Source organism: Eleutherodactylus coqui, chromosome 13 (genome assembly GCF_035609145.1).
Source record: "Eleutherodactylus coqui strain aEleCoq1 chromosome 13, aEleCoq1.hap1, whole genome shotgun sequence".
NCBI lineage: Eukaryota > Metazoa > Chordata > Amphibia > Anura > Eleutherodactylidae > Eleutherodactylus > Eleutherodactylus coqui.
Window position 1 is genome coordinate 48,251,916 of NC_089849.1, and position 25,931 is coordinate 48,277,846.

The 25,931-nt window shown below is 43.9% G+C and overlaps 1 protein-coding gene across 1 annotated transcript in view; it reads right to left on the reverse strand.

Moving 5' to 3' along the window:
- Window positions 1-3,166: 3,166 nt before the first annotated feature.
- Window positions 3,167-25,931, reverse strand: part of LOC136587890 (protein-glutamine gamma-glutamyltransferase E-like) — a 49,498-nt gene continuing 26,733 nt past the window's right edge. Inside the window, exons 6-13 of the mRNA XM_066586697.1 lie at window positions 25,039-25,210; window positions 24,484-24,619; window positions 22,783-22,886; window positions 19,697-19,939; window positions 14,051-14,365; window positions 9,726-9,883; window positions 6,523-6,656; window positions 3,167-3,698 (exon numbers count right to left, since the gene is read on the reverse strand). Coding sequence (XP_066442794.1) covers window positions 3,548-3,698; window positions 6,523-6,656; window positions 9,726-9,883; window positions 14,051-14,365; window positions 19,697-19,939; window positions 22,783-22,886; window positions 24,484-24,619; window positions 25,039-25,210 — 1,413 coding nt within the window. The 3' untranslated portion in view covers window positions 3,167-3,547. The remainder of the gene's footprint in view (window positions 3,699-6,522; window positions 6,657-9,725; window positions 9,884-14,050; window positions 14,366-19,696; window positions 19,940-22,782; window positions 22,887-24,483; window positions 24,620-25,038; window positions 25,211-25,931) is intronic.

The window sequence follows — 25,931 nt, forward strand, 5'->3', positions numbered from 1 at the left end:
CATCCCACAGCAGCCCCCTGTGTAACAGCGACACCCCACAGCGTCCCCCCAGTAGTAATAGTGACAGCCCACAGCGGCCCACAGTAATAGTGACACCCCACAGTGGCCCGCAGTAATAGTGACACCCCACAGTGGCCCCCAGTAATAGTGACACCACACAGCGGCCCCGAGTAATTGCGACACCCTACAGCAGCCCTCAGTAATGGTAACACCCCACAGCGGCCACCAGTAATAGTGACATCCCACAGCAGCCCCCAGTAATAGTGACATCTACAGCAGCCCCCAGTAATAGTGACATCCCACAGCAGCCCCCAGTAATAGTGACATCCCACAGCAGCCCCCAATAATAGTGACATCTCACGGCAACCCCCAGTAATAGTGACATCCCATAGCGGCCCCCAGTAATAGTGAAATCCCATAGCGGCCTCCCCTTCCTTACTCACTCACAGTTGGGGTCCTTCTGCGCCTCAGCTTCTGCCGTTGCAGCTCCCAGGGTCAGCGCTGTCTTCTGTCTCTGCGTTCCTAGCCTCGCCACTGTCCTGTATGCCGGGGCTGCTGGGCTCTGCGGTACCTTTGCTGCCGCTCTCAGCCTTGCCGGCCGGCGCTCCTGCCCTCGGGCCCGCCGCAGTCCTCTGTCCCCAGCCAATCAGAAGCTGGGGGCGTGAATCAGTTGGGTGACAGGTGTATCATGTCTCCAACCTTTACTTCCGCTGGCGAAATAACACACCAGTGCCAAGGGCATATTAACTTTTTCCACACCACATCTGCCCTATTCAGCAATTCCAGCAATGTGATTGGTTGTTTGGTGAATCAGTCAACCCAAACAACCAATCAGGTTGCTGGAATAGCTGACTAGGGCAGAAATGGTGTGAAAAAAGTTAATATGCGTACCCTGAGGAGACGTTGGGGGAGGAGGATCCCGGCTGCACACTGATGTCACAGTGTGCACCAGGATCGGCGTTGCTAGCAGCGCTGCTGAGTGAATGCCGACAGGGAAGCAGTGGCCCCCGCCAGCATTCACAAGTGGTGAGCGGCCGATGGCGGCGCGTGCCAGTAGGGAGGGCTCTGCGTGCTGCCTCTGGCACACGTTCCATAGGTTCGCCACCACTGCTCTAATATGTTAAGAACATGGATAGCTCTACTGTAAGAGCTGGCCAGCATGTCACTCACCCTCCTTACGATGTGGATTATTTGTGCAATCTCTGAATAAGGCCTCATTCAGACAAGTGTGTTTTTTGCATACACATAGTGGCGCAAAAAGATTGCCGCATACGTGTGGAAAAATCACGTGAACGGGCAATGTTTCATGCGCAGAAGACCCGAGCTTCATGCACATGAAAATCATCCATTTACTGGAGCAGCTGCACTTTAAAAAACACAGCTGCTCCAGGAGGAGAGAGAGAAGAAGCCCGGTAGCGCTTTGGCACTTCCCCAAAGCAGAGAGAGAGAGCGGTGCTATGGGGGATTAACCCATAGCAGGGGGGAACAGAGCTGGCTATCAGTAAATCCCCCATAGCCCCGCTCTCTCTCCCTACTATGGGGGATTAATCCATAGTCCCATTCTCTCTCTCTCTGCTCTGGGAATCCCCATAGCGCAGAGAGGGGGTGGGGTTAGAGAGAAGGGTGTGGCTAGAGAGAGTCAGGTCTATATGGCTTTTCACAGAGATTCCCCATAGCAAATATATAGGGGGCGGATCCCACTAGCCCTGCCCCCTCAACCCACACTCTCAGGGAAGCCCTGTAAACCCCACCCCACCACTATAGGGCAATGCCTTGGGGAGTGAGATGCAGGGAGTCCTCTACTACTCCCTGCTGATGGGTAATTTCCCAGCAGCGGGGCTGGAGGAATACCCCGCTGCTTACAACAGGGCATTTAAAACATGCTGCCCAGAAGCACCTTTTAAATGTCCCATTGTAAATTCCTGTTAGTCCCCACAGGGATTATGGGAACCCTCGGCGAGTCCCCTCATCCCCGCGGGGACTAACAGGAGTTTACAGCAGGACATTTAAAATGTGCTTCTGGGCAGCATCTTTTAAATGCTCTGCTGTAAGCAGCGGGGTATTCCCTCGGTCGGCAGAAATCTTCTTTTACTGCACAGGAGTTTCCATGAACTAATGCTCCCATAGGAGTCAATGAAAACTCCTGTGCAGCTCGCACCAAAGATAGGAAAGGTCCTATCTTTTGTGCGCACCACGGAGCTACATGCGTCCTGCACTCGCATATCCTATCTTTGTTAAGTGCGCACCGTTTTGCGCGCCTAACATTCTCTCTGTGAACGCTTCTATAGGAACCTATTGGCTCCAATCAGAAGCGTGTTCTGTGCGCTGCTAGCAGTGCAAAAAAAATTACTCATCTAAACGAGGCCTAAGTTGCAGCCTCACTTTTGCAGTGCAATTGATGGGGTTTTAACAAGTGGATATACTTTGTTTGTAAAGTGTTTCTCATAGATGGCTGCACAGATGAGCAGGAGTTCTCCCTGCTCTTTTCAAGAATGGCGGCTGCCTGCGCAGCTGGGTGAGCTACAGAAGCTCTGATGGAGTTTAGACCGCAGACACCTGTTTATCCAGGCTACTAGAGGTTGGAAAGGGCCAGAGGAGACCAGGTGAGCAGCCACTGGCAGGTGGTGTATTGTTCAGCTGGTGTTGGTGCAATGATCGAGAGCGCTACTCACCACTCTGCTAGCTCAGCCTCAGTCCAAGCATGACTGCGGAGAGTTGTGTGAGCGAGGAGATCAGTTCAGTTCAGCCAGTTCATTCAACTTTTGCAAAAAGTTCAGTTTAGCCCAATAGTTTGAACCAAACAAACGTTCAGCAGAACCCCTAAAACTGGTGTATAACACTTAGAGACACAAAAGTCCTGTATAATACTCTGGTAGTGTTATACAGGGCTTTTATGGCTCTTCGTGTTTTACACCAGTGTTCAGGACTGATGTTGAGTGGACCAGACCAGTAGGTAAAACTTTGCTAAAAGCTCAGTTCAGGTTCATGCCAAACCAAACTTTTAGCAAAGTTCAACCTCAAACAAGGTTCTACTGGTTCTGTTTGTTCAACACCAATGAAGATGCCCAGTAGTCACTAGCTCCTTTGGAAGAGAGTTCTGTAGGCAACAGTCTCAACACATTGTCTAGTCTAGGATCTCCATGAAAGTCACAGAAAAATTCTCAAAAACATCTGAAAATTATTTTATTTTTTTTACATTTTATTACAAATTCTTCCATTTTCATTTTTACCACAGAATAATGGAATGAACACATAAAATCCCGTACCCAGACCAACAGGAAGAAACGTTTCAGGTAATTGAAATAACTGTTCCTCTGCACCAGTGAAATACTCTTTTTCTTGCTTCTTTTTATTGCTATTTAAGTGCTTAAGCTGTACTTTTAATTACTAATCATCCCTAGTCTCAAGATACCCCATCACACTGTATTTAGGAAGTAGTAATGCACACAGTAATTATGTTAAACTGATTCAATATATTGCAACTACGACAACTTAAAAAAGTCATTCAATTCATATTTTAAAAAATTCCTCTTTATTAAATTGTGGATTAAGAAGAAGCAACCTTAATTTCTAATGACCCCTTAACATCGGAGAATAAATCAGACGAGAAGTCCACGAAGAGACATTTTGAACCAGGTTGGTATGGTACAATGTCAACTTTGCTGACAGATCTTTGGTTCTTGCTCAGTTTGGGCACTCTGTAGATAAAAACAAATGCTAGTATGTTATACCTTATATAACCACTTATATAGGTTGTAAATGGTCAAAAATGGGATCCAGTCAACTGAATCTATCCAGGAATAGAAATACATGGCTTCATTCTTTCAATAGAAACAGCGCCACTCTTGTCCATAGGCTTAATCTGGTATTGTAGCTCCTTGTAGTTCAAAGGAGCTCAACTCCAATGCCAGACACAGTCCATAGATAAGAGTGGTGCTGTTTTACCAAAAATCTAATTCCAGACACACACTAGCCTAAATCTAGCCATATGCTGGTTAGGAAGTTGTGTCTGGCTGACAGCAAGCTATCACCCCTGTCCTTCCCAAAAAATTGCACATTTCATGGCGTATTTTTTAATGGGCGGAGCAGTGACAACATTTTGCTAAATACGCATCGCAGTGGCTACAATTTTAGCAGAACAATAGAAATTCCGAGATGTTCAAACTCTTTTATCCATGTCATCTATTATCAGGATACAGATAATCCCAATAAGCATTAGATTATGCATGGAGCCCAATAATTTTATCAGGATCTACCTGCATTGATCTTTTTGAAATATTTTGTGAAAGAGGACCTCATAGTGATCAGCTGACTGCTACAGGAACCAATGTTGAAACAGCTGGCAATCAGATGTTATCACTGGGAAAGTGACCACTGTAGGAGACATGTGGTATTACATAGCACCCATGCCAATGTATTCTTTGGTCCTGCTGAGTCTTTATCTTGCATGGCAAAAAAACGGTAAAAAAAATCCTAAAAAAAGCTAAAATGCTTACTTTGCTAATTTTATCTTCTTAAAAATGCAATAATAATAATAATCTTTATTTGTATAGCGCCAACTTATTCCGCAGCACTTAAAAGCTGCGTGTACACCAAAATGGTACTAATAAAAACTATGGCTCGTCACTAGAGATGAGCGAGCATACTCGTCCGAGCTTGATGTTCTTTCGAGTATTAGGGTGCTCGAGATGCTCGTTACTCGAGACGAGCACCACGCGGTGCTCGTCTGAATTAAACGAGCACTGACCATTGAATTCAATGGAGCCGGCAATACAGCCGGCTCCATTGAAAGCAATGGGCTGCCGGCTAGTGCGGGATGAATTTTCGGGAAGTGCTTAAAAATATAAGCCTTTACCTGAAAATCATCCTAAAATGTGTAAAAAGTAAAAAAAAAAATATACTCACCTTGTCCCGGCAGAACGATGTTAGCCCATTGAATTCAATGGAGCCGGCAATACAGCCGGCTCCATTGAAAGCAATGGGCTGCCGGCGAGCGCGGGATGAATTTTCGGGAAGGGCTTAAATATATAAGCCCTTCCCTGCAATTCATCCAGAAATGTGTAAAAATAAAAAAAATTATATATACTCACCTGCTCCCGGCAGACGGAGTTCAGCCGCGGCCAGCGGCAGTTCTCCTGAACTGCTCTCTGTAGTATTCAGCAGCTGGGGATTTAAAATCCCCGCCTGCTGAATGAGCTGCCTCTGATTGGTCACAGCCTGACCAATCAGAGGCAGATCTCACTCACACCCATTCATGAATTCATTAATGGGTGAGTGAGGGCTGCCTCTGATTGGCTCAGTGCAGCTCTTAGCTGAATGACAGCAGTTCAGCACCACAGTGCAGGGGACAGCAGGAGAAGACGCGGCTGTGCCCCAGCAGTTGAAGGGAGGTGAGTATCTATTTTTTTTGTTTTTTAAATCACTTTTAATTCATTTCCAGGGAATGGCTTATATGTAAAGCCCTTCCCTGAAAAAGAATTCAGGTGTGCCAGCGGACCATTGTCTTCAATGGAGTCGCCGGCAGCAGCAGCGGCTCCATTGAAGAGAATGCCTGCATTTTTATTCTTTTTTACACTAAAATCTTTCTTTTTCAGGTAAGGGCTTATATTTTTAAGCCCTTCCCAAAAATTCATCCCGCTCTCGCCGGCAGCCCATTGCTTTCAATGGAGCCGGCTGTATTGCCGGCTCCATTGAATTCAATGGGCTAACATCGTTCTTCTCTGCCACAGCTGTTACAGCTGTGGCAGAGGAGAACGATCGTTATGCTGACAGTGGGCGGGAGGGGGGGTCTCACTCTTGCCACTATTATGGCTTAGTAGTGAGACCTCGGAGCCCGAAATGCAGCCCTGCATGTTGCTCCTCGCCTGCCCTATCCATTTCTGTGTTTTTTACATGACTTTGGTGATTTGCTAAGATTTTCACAAATGAAAACCTTAGCGGAGCACCAGTCATATATAAAAATGCTTCAGTCGCCCATTGACTTTAATGGGGTTCGTTACTCGAAACGAACTCTCGAGCATCACTGAAAGTTCGACTCGAGTAACGAGCACTCGAGCATTTTGGTGCTCACTAGAGATGAGCGAACGTACTCGTTTCGAGTACTTACGCACCCGAGTACCGCCATTTTCGAGTACTTCAGTACTCGGGTGAAAAGATTCGGGGGGCGCCGGGGCGCGGGGAGAGGCGTGGCGGTGCGGGGGGTAGCAGCGGGGAACAGGGGGGAGCCCTCTCTCTCTCCCTCTCCCCCCCACTCCCCACTGCTACCCCCCGTGCCGCCACGGCGCCCCCCGAATTTTTTCGCCCGAGTACGGAAGTACTCGGAAATCACGGTATTCGGGCGAAAAAGGGGCGTGGCCGAGCACGTTCGCTCATCTCTAGTGCTCACTCATCTCTACTCGTCACACAAAAACAAGTCTATACAGAGCTCCGTACATGAAAAAATAAAAAAGTTATGGCACTTTGAATACAGCAATGCAAACCAAATGCCTTAGTATGCAGTTTTGTATAATATTTCATACTTACTCAATCGTGATCTGCTTCTCTACCAGCCCACTTCCCTCAACAGTCAGAACACAGTTCTGGACGTCTTCTTCAGTGGGGTTAGTGAATGCGATCTCCACACTTAGGGGTTTATTTACATAGGCTTTATCTTTGGACTGGAATACATAAGACAAACATCAAACGTCACGGAGTATACTACTAAATCTTGACTTAATTACTTTTACGAAGCCAAGATCAATGATTAAATACATTTCCCACTAATTATTTTCAACACCTTAAAGGCTATGACCCCCTCTTTCGGGAAATTTGTTTTTTACTTAAAGGGGTTGTCTCATGAAAGCATGTGGGGGTATACACTTCTGTATGGCCATATTAATGCACTTTGTAATATACATCGTGCATTAATTATGAGCCATACAGAAGTTATTCACTTACCTGCTCCGTTGCTGGCGTCCTCGTCTCCATGGATCCGTCTAAAATCGCCTCTTCTGGCGATTTTAGACGCGCTTGCGCTGTGCAGTCTTCTGTCTTCTGAATGGGGCCGCTCGTGCCGGAGAGCGGCTCCTCGTAGCTCCGCCCTGTCACGTGTGCCGATTCCAGCCAATCAGGAGGCTGGAATCGGCAATGGACTGCACAGTGAAGATCCCGGCGGCCATCTTACTAAGGTAAGTAAGAAGCAGGAAGAAGTCGCCGCAGCGCGGGGATTCGGGTAAGTACTACCCGTTTTTTTTTTTATCACATGCATTGGGTTTGTCTCGCGCCGAACGGGGGGCCTATTGAATAAAAAAAAACCCCGTTTCGGCGTGAGACAACCCCTTTAAATGCTTACATTTTAGGTTAACAATTATTTTTGCAATACAGTTTTATTAGAAATGCTGCCACGTCAGGGCTCCTTCACACAAGCTTCGTTTTGATGCTGAGTATCTGCGTCAAAAACATTGCATCTAAAAGAACCGCGCCAAAATTATTTGATGCCGAGATTTCTCTCCATCAAAAGATATATAAGGCATGTCCTATCTTTTGGCAATGGGAGTCGGACGGCAAAGAGAGGGGGAAGAGGGTCGAGGGGAGCGACATACTCGCTAGTAGCAGTCGTGTCGTGTACGTGGCTGCTATTCATTCACCCAATTTAACGCTCAGATAGCCGAGCTGTTTTAGCGCGGCCTTAGAAAGGCTATCTGAACGTTAAAATGACCCTCCTGTGAAACAGCCCTTAGACTGCAGTTTCTATATAGAGTGATTTGTAGAGGATGCAAAAGACAAAACCTTAGTAGGAGATCCGTTAGTATGCTGGACTGATAGCTTCGTTTTTCAGCCCTTATCTCTCCTGCTCTGCACTTTTTATCAGCTGATTTATGACCAAATCAAAAACTTTGTGGTGGATATAAATTAGCTGATAGAAACATGAGTGGAGCGAGCAGATGGAAACCAAGCCATCAGTCCAGCACACTGACAGATCTCCTATTGTGACTAAAGCCCCAATTAACCGCAAAGATGATCACTCAAAATTCGTTCAAAAGATAGGATGATTCACAGTTTGAATGATCATTTTGCATGGGTTGTTAATGGGCACTAATGCCATTAGTAGCTTATTACTGTCATTTGAATGTAAACGAGGCTCCCTTCGCTGTATGCAAAGAACAGCAGGTGGTCTGTTATCTGCAATCAGCTTCTTTGTTCTCTCATAAGACTGCAGCTGAATACAATGTTATCAGCCCTCCCTGCTATCAGCTCTCCAGCCGAACAATGGATTTTAAGCTGAACTAAAAATCATCGTTCAACCAAAAAGAAACGATGGTAGAATTTACAAGCAACAATTATCGTTCAAAATACATTGTTTGAGCGAATTCTGAGTGATAAACGTAGAGTGGAACTGGGGCTTAAGAGTAGCCACCTGAATTAAAGCCACCTGAATTAAAGAAGCAATTACAGGCAACTCTTGTTCCATATAAACCTGGGACCCGACAGAGCAAGTGAGTGAGAATAGCTGAGCTAAAAACCAAGAGACTATCAACTATCTATGAATGTCTACCAGTAAACTGCAAATGGAGATCTCTGGCATGCTCCACCTCCATTCAATGAGTGATTAAAGCTCCTGTGTAAAAGCATAGGAGTAATCAATGGGACATGTAAAAGAACTCTGAGCGCTCTTTCACATGACCGTATGCGTTTTTACGTTCACTTGTACGTGCCATAAAATTGCATGAATGAAGAATGTCCGCAATCGAGTCACAAACTTTAGCTGCGTATTTTCTGCCATTCACACAGGTGGCTGTTGCGTATCGGCCAAAAAATATGCAGCGCAGAATTCCATCGATCGGCAGAAATCCTCAGAATGACTACTAATGTTAAATAGAGCTAGCTGTCTTCTTTTCCCAGTGTTGTACACAAAGTAATTCCTTCCCCCTTTCTTTTTATCCACTTCCATAGAAGTTTATGGGAGCTTCCTGCACATCTTGGCAAAAGATAGGGCAAGACCTATCTTTTGACGTGGCATATAAAATTGGCAAACGAAAACGGTCACCGATTTGTTACTTTACCCGGTGCAATTTTTTATGTGCCCAAAAACCATTCATCTGAACGAATACATTGGAATCTAATGCTTCAGATGGTCGCAGTTAAATAGCTGCGCATATAGGATTGTGTGAATAAAGCCTTTGATTGCAGTCTCTGTATACAGTGATATGTAGATTCCGCAGAAAACAACTGTGCAAAATTTTGAATTAAACCCTGTTGCAAAAATGATTGTCAGACCAAAATACATGTATTTAAGAAAACTTGTCCCTTAAAGGTGTACATGACCTGCAAACCACAATTATGAGTATCCAAAGAAACAAATGCATAATAATTAGTAATCAGATAGAAACATTTAGATTGGAGTACCTGAAACTCAACCTCTGATGGTGGCCAGCTAGGCACAACATGAGGAAAACGAAACTTGTTATGGAGGAAACTTTAACACTATAGAGCGTCATTAGTTATAAAATAGAGGAATGTAAAGAGTTGGCCCCTCCTGGGCAGGTTTACCACAGTTACTTCCCATGAAGAAGAAGGAGGAAGAAGAGGAAGACCTGGTGGCCATTCAATGGAATATGACATAGGGTAATTTTAATTCATGCTGATTAGTTTGGGGCTCCTGTCAGTGGGTTTCCTTGCAAAACTAAAAAGACTAAATAAATGTTACTTTATTGCTTATGGAGACGTAATGTATATAATTATAGTACCGTTATCACAATGGCTGGATTCTTCAAATTGAATACACCCTCCAGCAGGAGTTTACCTCCTTTCTCATCTTCACATACTGCCACTGCTTTAATCATGTTGTCTGTAGTTATGGCATGTTCATAGTCAGAAAATGGGATATTGTAAGGGATGCTGGTCTCTGAAAGAAATGCAAGGTAAGAACTTTATAACAAGAATAAACTGCCGTAGCGCATCTTTGTTAAAGCTTATTCCATAAATGAAAAATGTCCTCAAGAACTCAGTAGGGCTGATTTCAGATGAGGAATTATGGCCACATTTCAGCATTTCTGTGTCCTGGCCAGAACATGGGATTAACTGACCTGATCTTGAAGCATTGTAGGAACCTTATCCGTTGTGGCAGGGAAATGGAAATCAAGACTAAGGGCCCATTTACACACAATGATTGTCACTCAAAATTTGTTCAAACGACTGCAGATGAGCAATAATCGCTGCGCGCACATCATGCACTTTCCGTCTGAACGATGATTTTAAGGTAAGCTTAATATCCATTGTTCAGCTGCAGAGAGATAAAGTATCTCTCAAGAGACTGTATGTTGTGCTCTCAGCAGAAGCCGTGAGATTACATTGTATTCTGCCAACAGCCTGTGCGAGAACAATGCAGCTGTGTGCAGAGCCAAGCCCACATGCTGGGCTCTGCAAACAGCTCCTGGAGGCCCTTTTATATGAAAATGAAGATGAGAAAGCGTTAATAGAAATTAGTGTCCATTAACACTTTATGCAAAATGATCGCTAAAACCTTCAATCCTTTGAAAAATTGCCTTTGCTTAAGGTCTCAAGCACACTGGTGGATTTTTGCTGCAGAATCGGAGAGGGCATTTGCCTCCTAATTCGGCAGCAATAACCCTCCATAACATGCTATGGAAAAATTATTCTTCAAGGTCCAAAACACCAGAGATATCCAGGAAAATAAAATCAGTCTTTATTTAACTCTTTCTTAACCTCTTAATGACATGGGCCTCTTTTTTTCATTTTTTCATTTTTCACCCTCACTTGCGAAAAATCAGAACTTTTTTATTTATCCATCAACGTAGCTGTCTGAGGGCTTGTTTTTTGGCGAGATGAGTTACCGTATATACCGGCGTATAAGGCGACGGGGCGTATAAGACGACCCCCCCAACTTTCACCTTATACGCCGGTAATACAGTGGAGGAAAAAAAAAATCAGTACTCACCTCCCCCGGCGGTCTATCGCGCTCCGGCAGGCTATCGCTCCCATCTGGTCCCGGCAGAACATTGCTTTCTGAATGCGGGGCTTGAAATCCCCGCCTCCAGAAAGCTAATACACACGCCGTCAGCCAGTTACAGCCATTCAATGACACCATTGAATGGCTGTGATTGGCTAAAACACACGTGGCTTCAGCCAATCACACTATTCAATGACATCATTGAATGGGTGTGATTGCTAACACACGTGCGCCTTCAGCCAATCACAGCCATTCAATGATGTCATTGAATGGCTGTAACTGGCTGACGGCGTGTGTATTAGTTTTCTGGAGGCGGGGATTTCAAGCCCCGCATTCAGAAAGCAATGTTCTGCCGGGACCAGATGGGAGCGATAGCCTGCCGGAGCGCGACAGACCGCCGGGGGAGGTGAGTACTGATTTTTTTTTTTTGACACTTTTTTTTTTGTATTACCGGCGCATAAGACGACCCCCGACTTCAGAGCAGATTTTTCGGGGTTCAAAAGTCGTCTTATACGCCGGTATATACGGTATATTTTTTAATGGGCTTAGTTACTGTACCATACAATGTACTGTGTAGTGAAATGGGAAAAAAACTGCAATACTGCCATCTTTGGGGGGAGAGGGTGGGGGTCTTGTTTCTAGGGTGTACATACTGAAACAAAAATTACATGATAACTTTATTCTATGGCTTAGTGCAATTACTACAATACCAAATTTATATTTGTTTTTGTTGTATGATTGTTATAACAAAGCATCTTCAGAAAAAAACAAAATTATTTTCTGTCCCCTTCTTCGGACAGCCATAACTTTTTTATTTTTCAGTCAGCATAGTTGCACGAGGGCTCATTTTTTGCAGGACATACTGTAGTTTCTATCGGTACCATTTTGGAGTACATATAACTTTTTTATTGCTTTTTATTACATTTTTTATTAGAAATTGAGTAACTAAATGAGCGCATTTCTGGCATTGTGTTTTTTTTCTTCTGACTACATTTACTGTGTGGGACAAATTCATTAGATTGATAGATCAGACTTTTACGGATGCAGGAATACCAAATATGTTTTTTTTTATTGCTTCAATTTTTTATTACAAATATGGAAAAAGTTTTTTTTTGTAATTTTTACTTTTTGTTCTAACAATTAATAAATGTTTTTTTACTCATTTTTACATTTTATTTTTCTCCCCACAGGGTACTTGAACTTACGATCATTTGATTACATTATACTGCGATCTGACAGGCATTCTACCAAGCCACGCCATAGGCTTGGTAGGCAATCAGGCATGGCAAGCACTGAGTGCCTTAGCTATGGCAACCGAATGGCACTTTACTATTGCATCGCAGAGGGTCATTCAGGTCTTCTGAACTTTGATTTGGGGGATTTAAATGCAGCTGTCAGAACTGATAGTGACATTAGAAGGGTTAACAGCCAAAATCAGCATTCATGCTTATCACGGTTATTGCCGGCGGATGTCAGAAACAGCAAGCACCAGCATTGTATGAAGCAGGATCGGCATCCAACCCCCTCCATACGAACCCTGAAAAAACAGGACGTAACTGTACTTCCTGTGTCGTTAAGGGGTTAAAATGCAATGCACGTTTCAGCCATGCAGGGCTATTACCAAAAGGTACAAGACAAATAGAAGCATTGATTAGCTTGATAATGGCCCTGCATGGATGAATGGTGCATTGCATTTTAAGGAAAAGATTAATAAAAATTGATTTTATTTTCCTGAAAATCTCTGCATTTTGGACATTCTTTGGGCATTGCTTAAAGGGGTTGTCCCGCGGCAGCAAGTGGGTCTATACACTTCTGTATGGCCATATTAATGCACTTTGTAATGTACATTGTGCATTAATTATGAGCCATACTGAAGTTATCAAAAGTTTTATACTTACCTGCTCCGTTGCTGGCGTCCTCGTCTCCATGGTGCCGACTAATTTTCGGCCTCCGATGGCCAAATTAGCCGCGCTTGCGCAGTCCGGGTCTTCTGTTGTCTTCAATGGGGCCGCTCGTGCAGAATGCCGGCTCCGTGTAGCTCCGCCCCGTCACGTGCCGATTCCAGCCAATCAGGAGGCTGGAATCGGCAATGGACCGCACAGAAGAGCTGCGGTCCACGGAGGGAGCAGACCCCGGCGGCCATCTTCAGCAGGTGAGTATGAAGACGCCGGACCGCCGGGATTCAGGTAAGCACTCTCCGGTTTGTTTTTTTTAACCCCTGCATCGGGGTTGTCTCGCGCCGAACGGGGGGGGGGGGGGGGGTTAAAAAAAAAAAAAAAACCCGTTTCGGCGCGGGACAACCCCTTTAATATTGTGGTTTGGTAGAAAGACCACTAAGAGCAGCACAGAGGAATAAGAAGCGGTACATGGGGGTGTAATTGCACCCCTCATGCACAGTACTGTGCTGTAGAAAAAAAAAAGACAGGATGTGTATGTGACAGGTGCTGTCATGTTCCGTCAAGGGGGCAAGTTGAGCTGGAGGAGATGTTGCAGGATGGGATACCTTGTTGCAACAATAAATGCTGCACTCGGGTCACATGACCTTGGAGAATAACAAAAGAGAGCCTCGGGTGAAAATAAAGGATCATTACTAAGGTAATATCATAATAAAAAATATTGCACCATATTTTTGTTTAAAGGAGTTTTCCACCAAAATATTACCTACGACATATTCTCTGGAGAGGTTATCAATAGTTGATCAGCTGGCCAATCAGCTGACTGGGCACCCGTTGTCCTCCCCAGGATACACAGGGGTTGGAGCAGATGCCGCTGTTCCAACCCCTATGTAGTGGCCGGTGCTTGAAACTGTAGGCACAGCTCACATTGATTTTAATGAGACCCCAGCCTGCAGTTACAAGCATCGGCTACTACATGAGTCGGTGTAGTGGCTTCTGCTCTGACCCCTGTGTATCTCGGCGCAGGCAGTGGGCACCCAATCAGTTTATCAGCGGGAGTCCTGAGTGGTGGAACCCAGCCGATCAACTATTGATAACCTATCCTGAAGGTATCAAGGTTATCAATAGTATTTTGCATGGAAAACCTCTTTAAGGCTTCATTTTGTAATTCACATATTTCTGTAAATTACTGAACAACATAGCCTACCTTCATTTGGCCCCAGTTTCACAGACTGAGTGTTGGTCAGGATTTCTTTGACTGGAGCGTTGGTATATACAATAGCAGAAGCGTTCAATCTTACTTGTAGATTCATGTCATTAGCGCTTGTATTTGTCATATTGAGGTTGAATGAGACGTCTTGACCAATCTCTGTGTCATTGCCATATTCAAAGCTGCCACTAAAATCTGGTTTTGGTGCAGGTTCAATAGCTGAGAATGCAACGGTACTTCTTCTAGAACTAAAAGCGGTACTCTGCAGTTTCTTTCGAGCCTTCTCAAATGTTTCTCTTTCTTTGGTGGAGCCTGAAATACACACAAGTTTTACAATGTGCCATTTTTATGAGAAAACCATCATGAAGCCACTCACATGAATCCCATTTGGCCTTTCTGCTAAGAGGGCTGAGCTATTTTTCATACAGAGGTGACTTTTCAATGGATACCTTATTGGAAGCTTGAGTTGTAATTTTGGAACTTGAACCAACATTGCATTTTTTTTCATCAGAATTCTAATGCATTTAAAATAAATTAGGCCCCATTGTACATAATGAGGGACCTGTGAGTCCCCTCTGTTAGTGTGTGAACGCCTGAGTCATGTCCTGTTTGCTGTGTTTGGTGTGGCTGTGGACAAGTGATATTTACTAGTGACATTTCCATCTGCTGTACATCCTTTCCTGTTCTCCATCTAGGGGCAGGCTAGTTTTCAGAAGTTCAAGACGTGAAGCCTTCCTTATCGGCAGGGGTGGGCTGTGCGAGGTGGTAGGATGGCACGAGCCCCCTGGGCCGGTCCCTCAGTCAGTGTTTTGGGCCGTCACTTGCCTCTGCTATCATCCCACTGTGCAACACTTGTAATGACAAACTCATTGCTAGGACCAGAGCTGCTTTAACCATAGGGCAAACAATGCACCTGCCCATGGCCACCTGGGAGTAGCACCACTTTGAACTGTATCCACGTCCTTAGGGCATGGATATAGTTGAAACTTAGTCTTAGCAGAGAGCAGTCAAGCACTTGATCCTTGTGACTGTTAGTGCCGAGCAGTCATTGGTTATAGAACATCGTAGGACAAACCCATAACGTGTCGGCAGCTACTCTGACCAACTGGAGGCTGCCTTGCTTCAGCACGGTGGAAGCGCCTGGGAGCGCCACTTCCTGCTCCGCTCTGGTCCTGCCCACAACCAATTCATGTGTGAAGAGGACTTCAGTACATTCCAGTGTCCTGCTCACCACATTTCAGATACTCATAAGTATGTATATGCATGTGTGTATATATTTCTAAGTGATGCATTGTGGGTGCATATACTGGAGTTGTGAGCGGTTGTTAATAATATGTGCCTACCAGGATGTTTTTTTGTAATGCATACAATGGACTGGACTCTAAAGGGTGTAGGGCTTGGGTTTTAAATGTGTATGGATTGTATATGTAGGTGTTCGGAACATGTGTGGAGTGCATGAAGGGATGTATGGAGTCTATCCAGGTGTGTTAAGTGTATGTTGATGTGTTTGGAGTGTTTGCAGGTGCACAATTCATATATATGGAATGTATGCAGGTGAGAGGAGCATATGTAGATATATGGCGCATAGTATGTATAGTGTTTTTGTGGAGTGTATGCAGGTGTTTGAGTTATGTGTATGCGGCGTTTACTTGGCTGGATTCACATGAGCCTAAGCGTAATTGCGTGCATCTTTGTGGAATTCGCCAATAGTGAATTCGCCACGAGTTCAAAATGCTCTCTTTCCAAATACGCAGGAGAATAGAGCATACTGCTTATTTATTGCACGACTGATTTGAGCATGCCAAATACATGCATGTGAACACACCCATTGAAATCAATGGGTTCTATTTTCTGCATATTGCACACGCTAATTTGCTCGTGGGAATCCGGCCTTATACAGGACTGAGGGCGGATTCAGACAAACATGGATTTCTGTCGTTATGTGGCCGTAATAGTTATGGCCACAGAACAGGACAAAACAAAACGGGTAATTTCAATGGTTTCATAGCTCTTTTCTCTTGGTTCATCATATGACCGAGAAAAGATAGGACCTGCCCTATCTTTCCCGTACATAGTGAATACTACGTGCGAGAAAGATCTGACAGCAATTATCTTCCAGCGGCTTCTTTCAAATTCCTGCGCTCTGGTGCGAAGTTTGAAAAGCTGGCGAAAGGGAAGAAATTGCCCTACTTCAGGCGCAACTGCGCCACTGAAACTACTCCTATGCTCATCTGAAAGCGCCCTCATACTGGAATTAGGAGAGATGTGATGAACTGCACACAATGAGACGGATTTATGAAATTCTAAAAGAAAATCTGTCTTTGTTGCCAATGATAACCACAGTGCAGCTTTCATTTCTTAAAATGCTTTCACGCAGGCGAGTGTGAAAACCCGACCGATATACGCTCGTGTAAGTAGGCTCTTAGGCAGCCTACACACAGGCACCAAAATCACACGAGATTTGTGCGTTTTGAGATGCATACATCTTGCACAAATATGAACTCCATTCTTTTGAATGGGGTCATACACATGAGTGATGTTTTCCAGCATGGCAATGCGATGCGATGCTATGCGGGAAACAAATCGTGCATGTTCTATCTTGCTGCGTGATCTCACATCGCAGCCTCATTGTTTTCAATGGGGTCGGCGTCAGCAGAACCAGCTCTATTAAAAGCAATGGGAGAGACTCTGATCTTCTGCAGCGCCTGACAGCCACGCTGGAGGATCCCTGCATCCCCAAAGTGATGCAAGGCTGTTCTGCCATGAAAACGCCTTGCATCCCTAGGGATTTCATATGGTGGGGAGCGCAGAGGTGGGATTCATGTCCGCATATCACATTCGCCAGTGTAAAGTTGTCCTTAAGGTATGTTCACACGGCAGAATTCACGGAGAAAAAATTCCATGTGAATTCCGCCTCTAAAATCCACAGCAAGATCTGCATCTTTTGACGCATTTTTTCGTGCAAATTCGCATGTGGAATTTGCCCTGACAATGGGTTATACTCAAACGTGATGCGGGAAATTGTTTTTCTCATGCATTTCTGCATCAAAAAGTTACGTGTTTGAATTCCACACGTAGGTTTTGACCATTTGCAGGACAAATTCTGCATGTGGTTCCATACAAAAAACTGTATTAAACAGACGCATCTTTGGATGCGAATTTCAGAGGTGCAATTTTTTCACGGTGAATTCTGCCATGTGAACATACTCTTAGGCCTCATTCACACGAGCGTTGTTTTGCATGCATTCCGTGCTTCGCAAAAGGCAGAAAAACGCGTGAATGAAGCTCTGTGCCAATTGCTTCCAATGGGCTGCAGGCTTTCCCTGCAGTTATTTTCAGGGAACTGCTTAAAATATAAGCCCTTCCCTGTAAATCATCCCTAGCATGTGTAAAAAATGTAAAAAGTAGCCGCTTGGTCTCCCTGCACTGCTCTGAAGCTCTTTCATAATTCAATGGATGGCTGAGCACTGCCTGTAATTGGCTGAGCACTGTGACCAATCACAGGCAGCTGTCATTCAATATATGGCTGAGCGCTGCTGTGATTGCCTGAGTGATCAGCCAATCTGACACAGCCCTTTCTGCAGGCTGGGATTTCAAATCTTCGCCTGCTGAAAGAGCTTCAGAGCAGTGGAAGAGGACCAAGCAGCTAGACGCACCTGAGCCTCGGCAGCGGCAGAGAGGTAAGTAATAAGTATATATATTGTTTTACACCAGCTAGAGATTATTTTCAGGGATTGGCTTATATGTAAAGCCTTTTCCTGAAAATCACTGCAGGGGTTGCTGGCATCCTGTTGCTATCGAATGGGGCCGCTGGCAGTGGCGGCCCCATTGAAATAGATCAGAGAGTTTCGCAATCCTCTGCCACAGCTGTCACAGCTGTGACAGGGGATTCTTTATTCCCTGCGGGGAATCCCCTTGTTACTGAACACTGTGACAGTGCTGTCACAGAGTTCAGTGATGAGGGGACTCCCTGCAGGAAATATTTACACACTGCGGTATGTGCACGCATGTCCTATGTTTTGCAGGTGCACGTGTTTGCACGCCTGTAAAACACGGACATGTGAACACACTATGGAAAACCAATGGTTCTAATAGATGCGTGGTTTTGTGTGCATGATTGTACGCACATAAACACGCTCATCTGAACGAGGCCTTATAAAGCTGCATAGTGATTAGTTGATGTGTGCAGCACAGATAGTTTTCCTTTTAGACAATGTTCCTAAATTTTCCACAATACGTATTCTTTGATTATAACATTCATTATATACAGTATGCATTTAAAGTTGGCTCCTACATTTTTCAGTTTAGGAACCAATGGCTCCTACTATAGGTTATTTTTCTGGTCGGGAGTACTGACCGCTGACGTCCTGTCCTTTTATTGACAATGCAGGCAAAATTACATTCCTGCTGGCCATACTGCTTGTCCTGAGAGGTGGGTTATGCAAAAAACTTTTATTTTTTGCTGTTGTTTAAAAGGGAATCTATCAGATTCATTGAGCCCTTCAAACTATGTTTATGAACTGAAAGTAGCTGAGTCCTTAGATCTAAGTTCAAGGCATGTGACCAGGTCGGATTCCGCATGCTGGATTCTGCAGTGGAACCCAGCCTCTGACCCCCGGGTACCTGTTCGGATGATCTTCTTCTGTGCTGCGTATGTGCCGGACAGCACATGTGCAGTACAGATTATGCCATGCTATAGCTAGGGAATGACGCGGATTCCACGGCCTTTCCGCAATGATGATTACGGAAGGGCAGCGGATCGGACGGCTTTCATTGACTTCAATGAAAGCCGTCTGAGCAGAATCCGTGCTAAAATAGTGCATGGTGTGATTTTCCCTCCGAAAGCAGAAAATTGCAATTGATTTTCACTCGTGGACATGGGAAAGCAATTTTTCTATAGCATCTTATGGGCAGCATTTGCTGCGGAATCCAGAGGTGGGCGCCCACTGCGGATTCCGCAATGCAAATATGCCCGTTCGCATTAGGCCTTATACTTACCTTCTCAGCTGTTAGCACTAAAATCCGCCTCTGACCTATTTACTTTCACTGTTTTACTAATGTCTCTACTTGAAGATCCGCGTATAATCAAAGAAAAATCCTCAACAATTAGGATTTCTTGCGAATTTTGATTCCAAAGCAGAGGCCCGCACAGAAACGGCAATGCTGACGTGCCTGCTTTGCACCGCACATGTGCAGCTATGCGCCAGCTGGCACATCTCAGTGCAGAGGCAGAAGATGCCGAACGGGTGAGTATAAGGTCAATACTGGGGCATGGTTCGCATCCCGCTGCCAGAATTCTGGCATTGGGATCCGACCCAGCCATGTGCAGGCGGACAAATTTGGATTGAAAATCAACAGCAATTCTACCACATGTGAACAACCCCTTAATTTGTAGAGCCCAGCATGTCTATGCTTTACATAGACAGCTTATTAATTTTAATAGGAATGTAATGCAATGCTTTATTTCTCCTGTGGTGGCGCTGTGAGGATATCGATCACATGTTGCCAAGTTACCTTGCAGATTAGAGCTGAATGTCAGGGTTTGCAGAGGCTTATTTTCAGGGAACAGAAAGGGGTTGTACAAATCCAAGCAGTTCTTTATTGTAACTTATGTAAATGGAAACAGTAACCCAAAGTGCTTACCTTCAGCATATTTATATTTTTCTGTTACGTCAACACGCGCATTTGAATTTATCGCCTTGGTGCTGGTTAATCTCCCAACTGAGCGTGTGTTTGAGCTAATTTTTTTCACTGTACCATCATCATAAGACACATAGTCGTGCACGTCAGCGTTCATCTCAGCAAATAGAAAAGGTGCATCATAATCAATGTCCACGTCTCCCTCTTTAATAGCCTTCACAGGGCAGGGTCCAAGACAATACAACCCTATGAGAAGAATGAAGCAAAAGTCTTCACTGTCACTTTAAAAAGTCGTCTGTAGAACAAACATTGCGGAACTGGGAAACCCAATTAGACCCTCCCAAATTCCTCCGAAATGCAAGTTAGGGAGCTTAAAAATAGTGACTTAAGGGCCTTAGCTTGAAATACACTCTGTATGGTGTCATCTATGGGCGCCCCCCTCCTCCATTTGTCATACAGTGTACAAATATCCATGTCATACAGTGAATAATTATAAGCATCAAACTTATGTTGCCTACATCACAGACCCACATGTTGGCCAAATAACATGTCTAATCAGGTGTCTAAATAAAAATACAATAGAATGCTATCTAAAAAATACACTGCAATAATATCATACTGCATAGTGTCCGTTCCAGACAGTTGCAGTATCATACATGGTAAAACCGTCATAACGTGCTCAAATAAGGCCATCTACAGTGAACAAATGGAGGTATTGAAGTGATCTGAACAGAAGACAGGAAGGATTCATCGATTCATGCTGCTTGTGCCAAATTCTGGCCCTCCTATTAGCATGGTGCAATATTTTCCACTGCTCAGTGATCTGATTTTTGTGCTCTTTTGTCCACTGGAGTCTGGTCTTTCTATTTCTCTTATATATCAATGGCACTGGAACTGTTATAGCCCATCCGTTCTAAGAAACGATGAGCTGTGCACTCAGACATGTTACAGTCGGAAGTCATTTCTCGGATAAAACACCAGTGTTGTATTTGGCTGCAACTTGCTTGACTGTCCACTGCCTGTTCATCAGACTGATTGATCCTTGACATCCTCTTCTGACCACTATCGCTGACCAGTTGTTTACATCCATAGGTTCCCCTTTCGTTGGATGCTTTTTCTTAACCCCTTAGTGATGAAGCCCGTTTGTGCCTTAGTAACGGAGCCGAATTTTGGAAATCTGACATATGTCACTTAGACATAGAATAACTCCGTAAAGGTTTTGCATATATTCTGACATTGTTTTTTTCGCCACATATTGTGCTTCATTTAGGTGGTAAAAATAGACCAATAGAATTTATGCATTTTTATTAAAAGTGCCAAAATTGGGAAAAATTTGAAAAGATTATCATTGTTTCACATTTTCAATTGCAATATCTCAAATATGTGCAAAGATACTGTACACATTTTTGTTAAGATATATTTTTCCATCTGTTTACTGTATTGTGGAAGCACATTTGAAAAACTTTCGGGTTTTTTTTTAAACCATTTAGGAGACGTACAAATTTAACATTGATATCAACATTTTGAGGAACACTTTGTTTTCTTGCACCAAGCCAAGGTTGCAAAGGCTCATAGGTGTCAGAATGATAGATATCCCCCAAAATGACCCCATTTTAAAAACTACACTCATTACTGTATTCATTAAGGGATGTCAGGAGTATTGTGAAGCCACAGTTTTTTTCAGGAATTAATGCAATTTAGAGGAGATAAAATAAAATTTTGTACTTTTGCAAATATGCCATTTTAATGGCAGTTTTTTTCTATAGTGCACATGAAAATGAGAATTTACACCCCAAAATGGATACCCCTGTTTGTTCTGTATTCGGAAACATACCCATTGTGACCCTAATCTTATGTCTTTATGCACAACGTGGCCTAAACCGAAAGGAGGAGCTTGTGGCTTTGAGAACAGAAATTTTGCTTGAAGGTGATTTAAGCCCCCATTGCACACTTGTAAAAAGTTTAATCTTCTCTCACTGATCACATCGGTGAGGGGAGATGAAACTTCATTTTTGTTTTACCTTTACGTGATCGATATTATCCATTGAATAATGGCGATCATGTGACCAGGAAATGCTCACCGCAGCCCCGTGACATCACCAGGCTCTCTGCTACCTTTGGTAGCCAGTAACAGGGAGATTTTAAATTTCCTGGGCAATCCTTGACTTTTGGTATGTGTCCGCCATTTTGCTGACGGGTGCAATTGTCCATGGGACAACAACTATCACGTGCCTGGGCCACGTGACATCTTCTGCCTCCCAGCTACCTTCAGGAGCCGGCCTTCTGTGCCTGCACGTGATGTCATATGTCTGGCGCGCATTTGCAGAAGAGTGGCGTCGGAGCACCAGTTCACTGCGGGACTTCAGGGAGGATCGGGGTGAGTAATCTCAGCTGCCCTGATGGATCCGATACATCAGGGCAGCTGTATCTTTAACTTTTTATTTACTTTATTGTGATCGGCCCCTGATGACAGCTCCATGGAACTTTCACGTCCATAGCCCATGTGGCTTTAATCCTAAAAGGATGCATGTTTTTACGTTCTCTAAGTTTAAAGCCCACTTAGCTAGGACGTAAAAACACTGTGGGGCCGTCACTAAGAGGTTAATCACAATCTTTTTGATACACTCTCCATACCGTTGCATGAGAAAACCCCACATTGTTGGCAGTTTTTGAAATACTGGCCCTGCCTAGTCTAGCACCAATGACCATGTCTTGTCAAAGTTGCTCAAATTGCTTAATTTTTACCATTTTAATATGGATTCACACTGAAACTGATCCACATAAAACTTTATCTTATGCTATACAGGCAACCATGAAAGGATTAGATAGATATTAGAAGACGCTTTCTGACAGTGAGGGTGATCAATGAGTGGAACAGGTTACAACGGGAGGTGGTGAGCTCTCCTTCAATGGAAGTCTTGAAACAGAGACTGGACAGACATCTGTCTGGGATGATTTAGTGAATCCTGCACTGAGCAGGAGGTTTGACCCTGGAGGTCCCTTCTAACTCTACCATTCTATGAAAGTGCAAGTGTCTTTAGTAAAGTAACCATTCAGTGTATAATATCATATCATACGCATCATTGTACCTGCACTTTGTTCTTGTGGAGTTGCATCAAGAGCCTGCCATCCATCATACCCCGGGACAAGGTCATTCCTGACAAACCAAGATTCATTCCATACATGAAAATTCCTATCAATGCAAAGCAGAGTTTTCAATTCCTGATCTCCAATAAAGATAAATTATTGTCTTGCTTTGTATATCATTGGAAAAACTTGGCCTAACCAAAATGGATATTTACAGAAATTTTGATCAATTTATTCTACACAACAGCATGGTATGGCAGTAACGCATCTCAAAAAAATAGTGCGAAGTGAGGAGACCAATTGCTGGAGTTTTGGGAGAGAAATGTTCTCTCATTGTTATCTGATGCAAGATTCTAGTTGGTCAACAGTAAAAGAATTGGCTTAACAGCACTCAATTAGTGAGCCTTTTCCAGGCGAGGGAGAATATAATGCAAAGCCACTGTGGAATTATGGACCAAAATTCCAAAAACAGCAACGTTTCAAGAAAGACCTTTATGTTGGTCATTTAATGAAAAGTCTGGACTGCAGGTGGCAGTCTTCTTCTGTGAAGCCATGCTGTTGTGATGGATGCAGTATGTGGTTTAGCATTGTCTTGCTGAAATATGCATGGCCTTTCCTGAAAGAGAGATGGTTTCCTCACTTTGCAGATATTTACAGACTGTTGTACAAAAAAAAAGGGGATGCTACACAAAGTAGACATGCCCCTGGTCCAACTTTTTTGCGATGTGTTGCTGCCATCAATTTCTAAATTAATTATTTTTTAAAAATAGAATAGAAAAATGTCTCCCTTTCTACTTCTGATATGTGTGTTATGTTCTACTGTGAGTAAAATATGATTTTATGAGATTTCCAAATGATTGCAATCTTTTTTTTTTTTTACATTTTTCTACATTTTACAGTGTCCCAACTTTTTTGGAATTGAGGTTGTACATTATCACAATAAGTAATTTTGTAATAGGTTTACTATACCTGGTCTAGCTACTTTTTTCATTTGCTATCTATGTCATATGACCCTCTGCCAGAAAAATATCTCCACTTCCTCTGATATCTTGTCCACATTTGCTACTCCCCCCCCTGTCCATAGCCTCCAAATCCTGTGAGCAGTGCATGATGGGAGGATAGGAGCGGCAGCACCACACTCTTTTGCTGGAAGGTAACGTCCGTCTGCCTCAGCAGGCTTTCTCTGACACTGTCAGCGAGAGGGAGGTTGGTGCTGGTAACTTGCAGGACCAATGAGCTGTGGGCGGAGCTACAGTGCTGGCTAGTAAACCAGCTCCATGCATGCTGGAAGTTGTAGGTAACAGTCTGCTGTTGTGTTACCGCAGAAGTGATGCAAGTAAACACAGCAGCAGATCAGCGACTGCACAAGATAAAGAAGAGGGTACAGAGCAGCAGATAAAAGGTACAGGTTGCTGCTACTTAGCTGTACCTCCTAGATTTCAATTTTTCAGAATTTCCATTTTGTGCCTAGAAAACCCCTTTAAAATATGTATACAATTGATCTAAAAAAATGAGGAGTGGATTGATTCCATCTCTGAATGAGCCTGCTCAGCCTTAGTGGGCCCCGACACCTGCCCAAGTTTGCCCCGTGCTGACGCTAGCCCAGCTGCCACCATTTATAAAATAATGGCATATCCTAGCAGTATGCTATCTCTTTATAAGATAGGAATACCCCTTTAAGATGATATAATTCCTGTTCTTACCATATACTATCAGATGTTTCTCCAGAGTCTTCTCCATCCTCAGTGAAAAAACGGTCAACAATGAGATTCGAATCTGTATCATGAGCTGATGCAAAATTTGTGATGACCCGTGTAGGTATACCAATACTTCTCAAAACTAAATAAAGAAATGTACAAAACAGGTTAACTTCGTACTCAATCACATAGATACCCATGTATCCTCCGAGTGAAAAGGAAACCGGGTTCACAAAATTTGAACAGCATAAACTACCATGCTGTTCTATGCAGCAAAAAGGTATAACAAAGCATACCAACTTGCTATATGGTAAAAGAACACTCTTTGGGCAAACACTGAGTGACTGGGTCTATATGGATACATTTTGCACATGTATTGGGAGCTTTCCCGATGCATACACCAAATCTAGTTCACAAACAATGTGTAAATAAAGCCTTAGTAGCACAAAAGGAAATGCAAAGAACATTACAACTCAGAAGTCAGAGAAGCCTATCACGTATGACCTTCAAGTTTAGCCAATAACCTTTCTGTAACAATATGCTGCAGTGTATTTTACAGACCTGTGCAGAGCACCCCCGCAAAGACCCAGCATTGCCCAAATTGAACAGGTCCATCTTTCATCCACTGGCGGAGAATGTCAGCGCTCCCATTCCATTTTGTAGGTCTCTCTCCTTCTGAATAGTCCCCACTCCAGTTTCCCACAATTACTCCAGAGTCATCTTGGACATTAATCTAAACATAACAATATACACAAGATTTACAGCAAGCAAGTAAATATTTTTAAAGTGACTCTCCAGTCACGAGCTAAAAATTGATATGTCAAATTGTCAGTATGTACAGGAGATGATTAGCCGCTATTTATTTTTCCTCAGTGCTTGCTCCTTGGACGATTTTTAGCTTAGCTGTATTAGGACAGAGCTGTCATCTGTGACTATAGTTTAAAGGGGTTGTCCCGCGAAAGCAAGTGGGGTTCAGCACTTCTGTATGGCCATATTAATGCACTTTGTAATGTACATTGTGCATTAATTATGAGCCATACAGAAGTTATTCACTTACCTGTTCCGTTGCTGGCGTCCCAGTCTCCATGGTGCCGTCTAATCTTCAGCGTCTAATCGCCCGATTAGACGCGCTTGCGCAGTCCGGTCTTCTCCTTTGCTGAATGGGGCCGCTCGTGCCGGAGAGCGGCTCCTCGTAGCTCCGCCCCGTCACATGTGCCGATTCCAGCCAATCAGGAGGCTGGAATCGGCAATGGACCGCACAGAAGCCCTGCGGTCCACCGAGGGTGAAGATCCCGGCGGCCATTTTCACAAGGTAAGTATGAAGACGCCGGACCGCGGGGATTCGGGTAAGTACTATCTGTTTTTTTTTTTTATCCCTGCATCGGGTTTGTCTCGCGCCGAACTGGGGGGCTATTGAAAAAAAAACAAACCCGTTTCGGCGCAGGACAACCCCT